The following is a 12,632-nucleotide window of genomic DNA, read 5'->3' on the forward strand; positions in this document are numbered from 1 at the left end:
CGCTATTTGTTTAGCTAGTGCACTTACATTACAGGTAATACGTCCTGCTGACGTCATGACAGCGACATGTGCGAACATAACAACACCTTTGTTATCACTCCACTGTTGCCTTGCTCTAAGGAATGCCATGAAGAAATAAAGATGAAAAGACAAGATTTGTGTTCAAATTGTTTGTGGTGAAACAGGGACGAACAGTATCAAGAATGAATACAGAACACGTTGGTTTGTATTAAACACTTTTTCATTTGTTTTGTTTTCGAAGAGGACGTTTCTCGTTGTAGTAAAGTAATGTCAAGGAACATTTTTTCAAGTAAATGCTTTTAAAAAAAATAAACATTGAAGGCGTTTTGTCATTTAGACAGTTTAATACTCACATCTCTGTAGCGAGGACTGTCATTTCTCACTCCATTACCAGTCCACTCAGGGCTGACATGTTAGCCGTGGGCTAAATCCTACGTTGCAGTTTCGTTCTCACATTAGGTGTTGGTTTGAATCGTTGAATCGCGGCGCCATGGGTTTGATTTCCTCGCGTCTTCCTGGATCCGTTCTGCACATGCGCAGTATCCAGGAAGAGCCAATAGTATGAGACCGGAAGTAGGGCACCTGAAACAATAAAATAGATCTTGGTATCTTAATAAACTTTTTGAAAATTCAATAAGAAAGTGTTTGTTGGTCTTTTTTAACTACTTTTCGGCTTTTTGAGAAATCAAAATTTAAAAAATGACAATTAAAAAACATTAAAATACTACAGCACACAGCTATCCTGTAAAATCCTGCACAAATCTTACACATGGTCTACACACATCTGTGTGTAAAATCTTACACACACACACACACACGCCCAGCAGGCAAAAGATATTATAAGAGAGTTTATTCATCTAATAGGCGTCTGCTAAATGTATTGTAATGCAATGTAATCTAATCAGGAATCAGGTTTCCTCGCATACCACTAGAGGGAGCCCAAGGACAAACAGTAGTGGATGTGCCATAGTTTGAACACCATTAACCGAAGAGAATATTCAAAATTAAAATGGGCGAAATCAATCTTAATGATTTATACAAGACGTTTGGGTTCCAAGGAAATTTCCTGTTATTACTCGTGTTACAAGCTCGACGCTGTTCACTGCGAATAGTCACATCAATATGGTTTTCAATGTTTGTATCTAAGATACATACAGCACAATGACAGTTAACATACGACCTGAAATATGTCCAAAGCAGAACTTCAGCACCACCTGGGTTCTGACAGTATCCATGTTCACTGACAGGTCAGAGGGAGTGGTGGGTGGTGGGGAGAGGGGGCTATTTAAATTTTTGTAAGCCTCCACTCGCCGACAGAGGGAGAAAAAGACAGGGGAGCGGTGTGATGTCATCGTTTTCGCTCTGTTCTACAGAGAGGGCAGATCGATGCAGCCTTCCACCGTCTCCTTGTCTCCTCTTTTTGTCTCCAGCCTGTGCATCAGGCGTCGTCGAGCCTGGAGCGACAGCGTCTAAGATGAAATGAAACAAGAAAGAAGCATCTGATGCTGACATCATGTGAGTGGATGACCAGTCTAATGAGCCCAGTTAAATGTGACATGGACGGAACAGCAGAGCACTGTAGTGTAGTATGAGCAGGCGGCAGTGTAGAGGAGCTGTTACTGCCCAGAAAGGAAGGAGGAGGAGCGGAGGAGAAGGGTGTCAGCAGAAGAGAAGAGAACACTGGAGGGTAATTTAATACTACACTCTTCTAGTAATGGCTGCTAAATCGGACGGGGTTCTGAAGATGAAGAAGAGCGACGTGGCCTTCACCCCGCTGCAGAACTCGGAACATTGTGGTTCGGTGCAGGGGCTCCACCCTGGCGGCCCATCCGACTCTCTGGGCACCGGGGATGGTGACTTTACCAACGGAGAGTCGCGGTTCTGCGGCGGCAGCAGTGGCGGACGGAGAAGCACGATGTGTCTTCGCTTGGGCAGGGAGCAGCAGCGGTACACGGTGTGGGACTGTCTGTGGATCATAGCCGCAGTGGCCGTGTATGTGGCCGACATATGCACTGACGTGTGGCTGTCGGTGGATTACTACCTCCGCCGCGAGTACTGGTGGTTCGGCCTGACTCTCTTCTTCGTGGTGCTGGGTTCGTTTTCTGTGCAGCTCTTCAGCTTCAGATGGTTTGTGCATGACATCAGCACCGAGGACAGCGCCACGGCCGCTGATGGCAACACGCTGCTGAGCGCCTTCGCCTCTCACGGCGACATCAGCTCGCAGCAGCAGCAGCCGGCCACGCCGCAAAGACAGGCGTCGACCGCCAGCAAGAACACCGCCAGCAACAGCCCTGCGATTACCGCGCTGGGCAACAGGGGCAAGAAAAGCTCTCCTTACTACACTTTCTGCGTGTGGTTCAGCCAGTCGGTCCTTCACATCCTCCAACTGGGCCAGATATGGAGGTAAGAGGGAGTGATGGTTTTCAACATAAAATCATGTTCTTTGTCCGGTTCAGAATAGAAGGGACCAAACCTTAGGGTCTTTTTAACATAGGTCATTTGTGATTCAGGAAAGGTCAGGTAATGGGAGGTTCTGATTGGGTCAGTATACAAAAAAACAACAACTGGATTTTATTAGAAATAGGTGCGAACTATTGTGTTTGGATAGGAATGAATGAATGAATGAATGAATGAATGAATGAATGAATGAATGAGTCTTCACTGACATCACCCTAGTGATGTCAGATCCAACACCATTGCCTCCAGCTGCTATGATGTTATACCTTACAGTCCACACACACTCTCACGTTACATTTTTCTCAAATTCAACAAACCTGAATGAAAAATGACATTGCACATTATTCATACAGTAGTAAAGATGCAAAGCTCATATATCAGTCCAATAAGAACGGTTCCATTGCTTTTACGATGCTCTACAGTCTGTTTGACTTATATATAGAGCTCCATGCTTTATCGCCTATTTCACTTTTAATGATATCATACAGTACAATACAAATGTAAGGGAGGAAATATTTAGTAAAACCATCAACTGACCATATAACTTCCCCCAGGTATTTCCACACCATCTACCTGGGAATACGGAGTCGTCAGAGTGGAGAGACGGAGCGCTGGCGTTACCACCTGAGGATGGTGTATGAGTTTGCAGATGTGAGCATGCTGCATTTGCTCGCCACCTTTCTGGAGAGTGCTCCTCAACTGGTGCTGCAGCTGTGCATCATCATACAGACATACAAGCTGCAGGCTGTCCAAGGTAACACACACACATAAGCACATATACACACACATATATACATATATATATATATTTAAATAGTTGTCCTAGGACTTTTGCATTAACCTTGTTTATGTGTGTTTTTGCAGGCATGACTGCAGCAGCCTCCCTTGTGTCTCTGGCCTGGGCTCTGGCCTCCTACCAGAAAGCTCTGCGAAAGTCTCGGGATGACAAGAAGCCCATCAGCTATCTGGCGGTCATCATCCAGTTCTGCTGGCATTTTTTCACCATCGCAGCCAGGGTTATCACATTCGCCCTGTTCGCCTCGGTGTTCCAGCTCTACTTTGGCATCTTCATCGTCCTGCACTGGTGTATAATGACTTTCTGGATTGTCCACTGTGAGACGGACTTCTGCATCAGCAAGTGGGAGGAGATTGTGTTTGACATGGTGGTGGGAATAATCTACATCTTTTCCTGGTTTAACGTCAAAGAGGGAAGGACAAGGTAAACAGTTTGTGTGACACAAACTCACTCTAACTCTGGGAACATGTTGCCTTTGTTTGGATTTAAATCACTGCTGTTCCTGTTCATTGGCTAGATGGTAGCATCTAACCATTGTGACTTAGAAAAAGAAGGGATCTGATCCGGAGGGCACTTGGTCCAATTCTGTGTGTTCTAATCCTGTCTCGTGTGTTTCCTTAGGTGCCAACTTTTCATCTACTACCTGATGATCCTGGCGGAGAACACAGCCCTCAGTACACTGTGGTATCTTTACCGGACACCATCTGCAACCGATGCCTTTGCAGTTCCAGCGCTCTGCGTTATCTTCAGCAGTTTCCTCACTGGAGTGGTTTTCATGCTAATGTACTATGCCTTTTTTCATGCCAACGGGCCACGCTTCGGGCACTCACCCAGCAGCCAAGACCTTGATCTGGACCTCACTGCCCAGTTCGCCACACTACCATCAGAAGGTCACACCAATTCGCTGCAGTCCAACCGAGGTGCCACCAAAACTCTGGAGCGCGACATGGGCAAATACTCCGAGCGGGACAGCTGCATGCCAGTGTTTCAGGTCCGACACACAGTGCCATCAACCTCATCGTCTAGTGCTCCACGCCTGGAAGAGACTGTCATCAAGATTGATCTTTGTAGAAACCACTACCCAGCCTGGGAACGCCATGTCCTTGACCGCAGTATACGAAAGGCCATCCTGGCCGTAGACTGCTCCCTCACTCCCCCCAGGCTGCAGTATAATGCTGCAGTAGAAGCACGACTCTCTTGGTCAGGAGAGGCTAGAATATGAGACCACCTTATAGTTGTGTCTTGCAGTAAGAGACATCACAGAAACAGCAGCAGGAACTGTGGCAATAAAACCTGTTACATTTGAATCCATTATTTGTAGGACACCAAAACCCTATCGGCTGTGCTGATAAATAATGGAATAACTATGTTGGTGTTCTTCATAGTGGAAGCCACAACAGGAACATCTACGTCTGTATATCATTTTGATGTACAATGTGATACTTGTGCCAAACAAATTCCCTAAATACAATGGTAAGTCAAAACGTTCTAAGACAAATTTATTTTAAAAGTTAGATATCCTTCAATTAAGTTTAAACTCTTAGACAATCTTAAAAGGTTTCCATTCAAGTTTGGATTAAAAAAAAGTTCATTTTTAAAGGATTAAAAACCTGACCAAATAAAACAAAACACAGGTCAAAGCTCCACAAAGATGTGAAAACCAGTCAAAGCTGTTACGTTTTAGCTAATAAAAACACTCACCTTCCCAAATCTGTCTCAGAACTTTTTGACTTACCCTTGTATATCTTCCTTAGTTAGATCATGTGAAACTAAGTGAAACCTCAGTGATCCAGGATGGGTCCCTCGCCCTTTAGGTTGCATTACTTTTCAATTAAATTGACCTGAAATGAAAGCTTAGTTAATATTCGTTAATTAGATTGGGTCACAGCTGTGAGAGGTTAGTAATTTTACCTCACTGCAAAAGTTGCCTCACACCATGCCCTGGAATTTACTGGTTCTACCGACTCCACAACATGCAGGATTAAATTAAGTGTTAATTTGGGAACTACTACAGTAGTAAATGTGAATTTAAATGGTTGTGTGTTTCTAAATGTGGCCCTGTGATGGACCGGTGAATTACCCAGGGTGTTCTCTGTCCGCAACCAGTGACTGCTAGGAATGCCTCCAGCTCCCCCCAGTGGCCCAGACGAGGATGACGTGGTAGAAGATGCATGAATGAAAGACTAACCTTTAATGCAAAGATAATTCGGTGCTCAACAAGGGCATCAGATAGAGTGGGAAGAGCAATGAATCATTAGACAACGTTGAGTCATGACGTCAGCGTGTTCTATTGCGATAACATCAACCTGTCTTGGCTGCACTGGAGGACAGTGGGTGAGAGGAGGGAGAAGAGAAACAAGGTCATTGTTTTTAAACTTCACACTTACACACATTGCCAAGGAAAAACTCATTTGTGACTGCTCCACTAGGCCACGTGAAGGGTCAGTGAGGACTGAGCAGAGGAGTACGAAGTGATTGGAACCACGTGAAGGGTCTGAGCAGAGGAGTACGAAGTGATTGGACGGTGAAGGACGTGCAGGAACACTAACTTTCTTCTCCTTGTTAACTTTATTCCTTTTTTTAAAAACTATTTTTTAATTACGAAGAGACTGATGACATTAAAGTGATAAGGTGTTTGCGTGTGTGGTGTTTGAAGAAAAACATCTCAAGTGTAATACGCTTGTTATTATCAGTGACAACTAAAGGCACAATTTTACCCATGTCCTGTGTTCTGTGCTGATTTCCTATGGCAAATGACAAAGTTTGATACATATATATATATATATATATATATATGTATGTATGTATGTATATGGTGTAAACAACAAACAGGAAAAATGCTTCAAACCAATTACTTAATTTAATTTATTTCATTCAAGAGAAGCAAGACTATATAAAGAAGGTTTATATTCAGGTTAATATTATCTACACTGTGTCCTTCCTCTGACTCCTGTGCAATGAACTATAATGTTCACTTCAGTCAGTTAATTCCTGCACTGGGCTTTCAGACCATTTTATTTATGTGGACAAAAATATATTTCATTATCTTACCAAATAAACTTTTCAATAAATAAACTGTTTATACAAATGAGAACAATATACTGTATATCAACAACCAATTATACTGTGACACACACAGGATGATGTGTGTGTGTGTGAACTTTAAATTCAGAGATGACAGGAAATAGGGGAACAAGTTGGACTGATTTTTTTTTTTGTACCACGTGTCATGTGTGGGTTACCATAATGTCAAGTCAAATATCAGAACATTCAAGTTTGATCCTGTGAACAACCAAATATCAGTTAAAATTCAAAAGGAATGCACAAAGACATGTTAAAAACATGCACTTTAAAAAAAAAATATATATATATAGATACATATATACTCTCCTCACATAAATAATCAGTGAAGAAATACTCCAGAGCTCTTCACACTGACTGCAGTGGACTACAGTGATGTCATCACGTGGTCTGCTCGTGTTACTGATCTTTGTGCGTGGTGTGGAATCTCTCCAACAAGGCTCTCAGGATGTTTCCTGGAATCTGTTGGTGCTGGTTTATCAGGGCCTGGACCGCCTGCTGCACCTGCAGAGCAAACACTAAGTTAGTCACTACCTTAGGTGTAAGAACAAAAAAAAAGAGAGCCAGACAGTAAAAGAAGCACACACCTTCTCTGCCAGTTCTGTCGCATTTATGTTGGGGTCATATGGTATGGGATCTCCCAGGAATGTCCGGAATTTCACAGGAAATCCACCATAGATGGGAGCCACGGGAAGACCGAACCTCTCGTAGAGCCAGCGGTAAAATCCTGAGACAACAACAAACAGAGTCAAGCCAGTAGAAGAAGTGAAACAACAGAGTGTGATCCTCATTCAGGTTATTGTTTTGTCATGGAAGATATATCAGTAAATAATACATAAGTAACTGTTTTTGTAAAAAAACATTGCTTACACTTTCACTGTGCAACATTAATACATCCTAATTTACAACAATAAAAAATTAGTATGTTTTTAAAAAAAAAAAAAAACAAAACCCACCACAGTGTCATTTCAACATTGTTGGTTATATATGTTAGCGTGTCACTTACTGAGTCTCCCCAGGGACCGGAAGCCTTCACGCACATTTTGAGTAAACATTGGAATAACTGGCTGAAAAACACATTTTGAAACAACAAGAGCAGGAAGGGTTGTGTAAGTTTAAGTTTAAAAAGAAAAGCAGTTCTTATGAATCTCTAAAGGTGACCCACCACTTGTGAGTCTATGGCGACTTGGGCAAAGCCCCTTCGTTTGCCCCAGAAGAGAGGATAAGTCTCGTCGCTGAAAAGAGCCTCTCGCACACCTCCTGGAGAAATCCCCAACAAATGACCGTTCCTCAGAGCCCGCACACACTCCTCCTGAGGACCATGAATCACACTGAACACTTCAAGAAGTAACTTGAACCCTGAAAAAAACAAAACAAAACAGGAGATGATTCAGAAGAGGAATTGAACATAAAGTTCATAAAGCAGCATCAAAATACAAATATATTCATATATGTACAAATGTATGTTCAAATTTCATATACAGTATTTATCAGGGTTTATTTCAGAATTCACGTTAACAATTTGAATTCTTCTTAAGTGCAAACAATGTGAAGACATACAGTATGAATTCACAGTGCAAACAATGTGAAGACATACAGTAGTAATTTACAAAGTATAACAGCGTATGTATTTCAAACCATACTTGTACCTGGAATTTTGAAGAGCAAGTGATCAGCCACAGAGTGACACGTCCGTCCCTTCTGGAGGATCAGGTTTGCCAGGAAGTAATAATAGTCAATGGGAATGGCACCATGGTAGTAGACAATGAGGGCCGGCCCTTGGTCTGGGATCTTCTCCAGTCCATGGATCTCGTAGCCTGAAGAGTGAATGACATGTTAGGTTACACAACAGATATAAAGTCAACTAGACTTCCTATTGATACTCTTCTAAAGCCTTGAAAGACTTGTCACACCATTAATCAAAGGCAGGGATTGACAAATCAGTCTAGTTGCAGTCAATCTGCCTCTGGATGGTACTATCTGCCAACTACACATGGTACACACAGCTCAACAACTGTTTAAGACACCGTCTAAGATTAACCCATCTGTCAGTGAGTCTCTATTTTCATAATAAATCTGTACCATGCCATATGGCTCCATGTCCATCCCACAGCGAGGCCAATGTCTTCCTGGCTCCATCCCACAGGTTGTTGCTGTAAGCTTCCCTCAGTTGATTCTTCCTCTGTCACAGGGTTACATCAGCAAACATGAGCTTTCTATTGATCCAGACCTCCCCCGTCCCTCCACACACATAGCCATTACAACTGGACTTTGGTGATGGTCAGGGTTTCTAAACTAAATAGCACCAGCAGAGATTTGAACCAATCACAGGTAGATACTGCTGAGTTTACTTTTATTACTGCATAATAATAATAATAATAATAATAGTCTCCATCAAGTACTTAAAAACCTTATGCTTGGACAGTCCAGTTAGCAATATGAAATTTCAGATGATTAAAACCTTTTGTATTTTGTCATTAAGTTTGAAATAAAAAGTGCAAACCTTATATACGTGGAGGAAGAGTATGGACAGGTACAGCAGGATGACGATGAGGAATGGCACAATGAAGACAATGGCCAGAGGAGTGAAGACCCACAGCAGGTACTCTAAAAAACTTAGGTAGTCCTCCAACTGTCCGAGACCTGCCCACTCCTCCACAGCCTGGAAGACACCCCCCTGTGGACCAAGAAAAGAACCCACATCGGATTCAGAGGTTGCCGGTGACATATATAAACCTTTCTTTGTTTATATATAAAAACGCAAAGATCATCTGGCAAAATAACAATCTGTCCTGTAGAATGAACTTCGTCAGAAAAAAAAGAAAAGAATCACGTGACCATGAATGTCGACGAATGAATCAGACTTTTCTTCGAAGCATTTAATCATTATTGCTGCTTCTCAAAGGCGAAACATTTGCCTTTCAGAAAAGAACATTACGGCTGCTGCAAAACTTCCAGAAATGTTTAAAGTGCACGAACTCATACGTTTGCGTTGTGGTGTCATTAAAAAGTTCCCTCTCCTAAAAAATTAGGGCATTTCTAGATTCGGTTCCTTTACATTTCTTTTGCATTTCACGAAAATGTCGATTTACACATGAAAAGAGACGAATTCCTCTGCTGTCAAACAGGACTGGGTTTCAGTATGACATCCTGCTCTGCGGTTAGTTTCAACCTGCTGCTAGTCAGGAAGTTTACCCCACAGAACAATAACACACGGAGTAAATTACTAGGTATTAACGTCTGTTTTAATTGTCATTTAAAAGAGACCCTTATTTGCTGACGGTATAACCTAGATATTAGAAAAAATCTGTATTACTTACCAGCCAAGACATCCTGTCTGTTTGCTACAATTATTGCATGATTGCTGTAATGTCATAGAGGCTAGCTTTTCTGCCGTCCTACTCAGGTTACCACGTTAACACGGATAAAAACATACAGAACAGAACCCACCATAACAAGCCCAGCTGACTGATGGGGAGAGGGGGGGACGAGGAGGGGCGAGAGTGTGCGTGGCTCAACACCTCACCTATCTATTGGGCCAACACACGGCGTTAACTATAAGAAAATGGCAATGTATAAAGTTGCTAGCGAATAGCTGCACCCGGAGTGCTATCTGTGTGACACACTTATGTGCAGCGTTTTAAGGTGGAAACATGTCGCACATTGTAGTTCCGCTCTACATACACAGACATGGGTACTTTACAGTCAGAATTGCTTTTTAATAAACACTGTTTAATGTTTAATAAAAAACAAACAAACATTGTCTTTGGTAGAAGAAACGTCAGATATAATTATTAAGAATTCAAAATATTCTGTTGTTGTTAAGTGTATTAATTCCCTGTGGAAATAAAAAAAGGAAAAAAAAAAGTAAACACAGTAATGTACTAGCACAGGAATATTTAATTCTTCCACTGATACAAAACACCAAGAACAACTATCAACAGTTCATGATAAAAAATAATTTCTCTTAAAAAACACTTATAGGTTTATGATAAAGATCAAAATGTTAATATTTACTTTGCACTTGTTAAACAACAGATTTCTGATTGTGGTTTATAAAAAAAAAAGAAAAATCTTTACACGGTCACTAACTTTCTGCTCTAACTAAATTCCCAAAGTAAGCCGTCACCGTCTTCAGCTTGTTGTTGAGAATGTTCTGCTCCACCTCCAACTTCCCACCTGCACCAACCAACGAGGCAACCTGTGGTCAAAGGAGTTAGAGACAGACGGGCTGTTTGGTCAGTGTTCAATTCTCTACAAAACAAAGAGCTTCAGAGCTGATCCCTGTGTAACACCAACCCAACCCTACTCAGAACTGTCACTATGACAGACAACCTAACAGAGAGAAAGAAAGATGCAGACCTGATTCATGTCAGCGTTGCGAGGCAGGAAGTAGATGATGTTGTCTGATATCAGTTTGGCCAGCCGGAAAATCTCAAATGTATGCAATTATTAAAGAAAAAGAAAAACTTATTTGCACAGACACCACAAAATTATTCACTTATTTTATATTAACAACACATAGCAGGTAAAAATAGTCGATCAATAAAAGGGCAACACCTTCTACAAAGTACTAAGTATTAAAGAATCATTTTGATAAATAGTACTCTATAAATATATAATTTTTTAGGTCTTCATGGTTGGTGTATTCAACCTGACTTAAATAATAGATCAATAAAAGGATATCCATCAGGCTCCATCATGGTCTTGATGTCGAACACCTCAGCGGTCAGGTAGTCTGGTCCTCCCCACGGTGGTGACAGAAACACAACATCCCCCTGGAGATACGGAGCCAGCTGAAGGAAATCCCCTTGTACAAAATCAATCTGGTCGACCACGCCATAAACTGTGGCATTGTGCTGCGCCAGGTTCAAGCGCATGGGGTCAATATCTATGGCCAGAACTGAAAGAAAGGACATGAGAGAGAGTGAGTCGTTGAAAGACCATAAACCACACCCTCAGCCATTAGGACAAGAAACTCCCTTAAAACCCACAAAGGGTTTTAAGGGTCCTGAAGGGCTAACAAGAGGAGCACCCACCTCTGCTTCCTGCGAGGGCAAACTGGATGGCGTTCCCTCCGACGCCGCAGAAGGCGTCTATGACCAGCTGACAACCAGAGCAGCTCTGCTGCAGTCTGAGGGCGATGTGCTCAGCAATTCTCTCTGGAGTCACAGAGAACCAGCCCTCTGCAACACAAACACAAACACAACAACAGGTTAGCAGAAAACTGTCGGTGTGATTTTAACCTCCTTAAGTTGTTTGTTGGTCTGGTGTGTGACAGCTGTAAGTCCCAGTAGTATGGATCAGTAGGATGAGTTTAATGGTCTGTGAAACCAGTAACACCAACATAGAGCAGCAGCCCCAACAGTGTAGCACCTTAGCATGTGGACCACATCTGGATAAGACTACAATATATAGTTGTTGACGGAGACTTTGGATGTCCCGTTGTCTTCATACAATTCCAAGTCATCCTGCATGAATGAGTCGACTCTCAAGACACCTGACTGCCCCCTGCTGTTTCTCTCCTTTGTTGCGATTCTTTACAGATTTCACTCTCACCAGTGCACTGAGCCATGGGCCTCATTTGACTGAGTGTCCTTGTTGATCAGGACTGTTCGTCCTTGTGTGAGTCACTCAGGGTGGGTCCCATCTGCCAGCAGATGGTTCATTTGTGCTGCCAGGGTTTCAGGGTAGTCAGCTTCTTGAACCAGTGGGTGTGGATTGTTTCCAGGCCTGGTGATTTTCACCTCTCTACCTGTCACCCCTTCTTCACTGTCTGCCAATGTGATGTTTAGTCAAGACGAGTCCAATGTGTTCAAATGGCACATTTACAAACAACAGTGTTGTATACATCAGATAATTAGACAGGAGGGTTAGTTAGAAAACGCTAACCTCAAAAGCACCACTGAGGTACAGCATAAAATCTGGATGTGTAATTGTCAACAAAGACGAAAGACCTCATTTGAAGAGGAGTTTATGAGCAACAACAGAGATGTTGCACAGAGCAGACAGTCTCAGTCTGCAGCAGAGCTATTACCACATGATATGTTTCAACACAAGACAATAAATCGGTCTTTAGACTTACCCTGTAGGACCAGATCATTTTAAAGTGTCATTAAGACTTAAAAAAAAACATTTCTTTTGCATCTCTTCTTCGCTGCGCCATTTGAAAAGTCACTGATGCAGACTGACCTCTGTCTAGTTTGATGCCTTCATCGAAGCGAGAGAAGAGTCTGTAGCGCTGAGCCCAGTATTTGGCCAGATCAGGTTCATCCAT

The 12,632-nt window shown here is 42.4% G+C and overlaps 3 protein-coding genes and 1 long non-coding RNA gene across 7 annotated transcripts in view; 1 reads left to right on the plus strand and 3 right to left on the minus strand.

Moving 5' to 3' along the window:
• LOC107990146 (uncharacterized) overlaps window positions 1-3,418 on the minus strand; it is a 31,730-nt gene extending 28,312 nt beyond the window's left edge. The window contains exons 1-3 of the long non-coding RNA XR_003053059.1: window positions 3,320-3,418; window positions 3,016-3,223; window positions 375-1,490 (exon numbers count right to left, since the gene is read on the minus strand). This is a non-coding gene — a long non-coding RNA (uncharacterized LOC107990146). The remainder of the gene's footprint in view (window positions 1-374; window positions 1,491-3,015; window positions 3,224-3,319) is intronic.
• Window positions 1,702-5,450, plus strand: xkr4 (XK related 4). Its single transcript, XM_008334760.3, has 4 exons — window positions 1,702-2,424; window positions 3,033-3,232; window positions 3,343-3,697; window positions 3,896-5,450. The coding sequence occupies exons 1-4, from the start codon at window positions 1,736-1,738 to the stop codon at window positions 4,494-4,496; spliced, it is 1,845 nt and encodes a 614-aa protein (XP_008332982.1). The 5' UTR covers window positions 1,702-1,735; the 3' UTR covers window positions 4,497-5,450.
• Window positions 5,451-6,119: 669 nt separating this feature from the next.
• tmem68 (transmembrane protein 68) lies at window positions 6,120-9,986 on the minus strand. 3 transcript variants are annotated; one of them, XR_001761692.2, is made up of 8 exons: window positions 9,676-9,986; window positions 8,859-9,032; window positions 8,438-8,537; window positions 8,005-8,172; window positions 7,521-7,714; window positions 7,362-7,418; window positions 6,943-7,082; window positions 6,120-6,859 (listed from the first exon to the last, which is right to left on the minus strand). XR_001761692.2 is itself a non-coding variant. In XM_017042246.2 (8 exons), the coding sequence occupies exons 1-8, from the start codon at window positions 9,806-9,808 to the stop codon at window positions 6,755-6,757; spliced, it is 945 nt and encodes a 314-aa protein (XP_016897735.1). In that variant the 5' UTR covers window positions 9,809-9,983; the 3' UTR covers window positions 6,120-6,754. The 3 variants fall into 3 exon arrangements, 2 of the variants coding, with proteins under 2 accessions (XP_016897735.1, XP_008332983.1); XM_017042246.2 differs by having other exon boundaries at window positions 7,362-7,422; window positions 9,806-9,983; XM_008334761.3 differs by having other exon boundaries at window positions 7,362-7,422; window positions 9,676-9,982.
• Window positions 9,987-10,237: 251 nt separating this feature from the next.
• tgs1 (trimethylguanosine synthase 1) overlaps window positions 10,238-12,632 on the minus strand; it is a 6,461-nt gene continuing 4,066 nt past the window's right edge. For both annotated transcript variants that reach the window (XM_025066159.1, XM_025066158.1), the window contains exons 12-16: window positions 12,548-12,632; window positions 11,395-11,541; window positions 11,042-11,258; window positions 10,718-10,796; window positions 10,238-10,556 (exon numbers count right to left, since the gene is read on the minus strand). The exon at window positions 12,548-12,632 is cut by the window's right edge and continues 18 nt beyond it. In XM_025066159.1, coding sequence (XP_024921927.1) covers window positions 10,443-10,556; window positions 10,718-10,796; window positions 11,042-11,258; window positions 11,395-11,541; window positions 12,548-12,632 — 642 coding nt within the window. In that variant the 3' untranslated portion in view covers window positions 10,238-10,442. The remainder of the gene's footprint in view (window positions 10,557-10,717; window positions 10,797-11,041; window positions 11,259-11,394; window positions 11,542-12,547) is intronic.

This window comes from Cynoglossus semilaevis, chromosome 20, assembly GCF_000523025.1.
Source record: "Cynoglossus semilaevis isolate Cse_v1.0 chromosome 20, Cse_v1.0, whole genome shotgun sequence".
Lineage (NCBI taxonomy): Eukaryota > Metazoa > Chordata > Actinopteri > Pleuronectiformes > Cynoglossidae > Cynoglossus > Cynoglossus semilaevis.

Coding starts and splice junctions, on each gene's coding strand:
- xkr4 (XM_008334760.3), top strand. CDS start 1,736: ATGGCTGCTAAATCGGACGGGGTTCTGAAGATGAAGAAGAGCGACGTG. Junction 2,425..3,032: donor CAACTGGGCCAGATATGGAG/GTAAGAGGGAGT, acceptor AACTTCCCCCAG/GTATTTCCACACCATCTACC. Junction 3,698..3,895: donor GTCAAAGAGGGAAGGACAAG/GTAAACAGTTTG, acceptor GTGTTTCCTTAG/GTGCCAACTTTTCATCTACT.
- tmem68 (XM_008334761.3), bottom strand. Junction 8,538..8,858: donor TCTTCCTCCACGTATATAAG/GTTTGCACTTTT, acceptor ACCCTGTGACAG/AGGAAGAATCAACTGAGGGA. Junction 7,083..7,361: donor CCGGTCCCTGGGGAGACTCA/GTAAGTGACACG, acceptor TTGTTGTCTCAG/GATTTTACCGCTGGCTCTAC.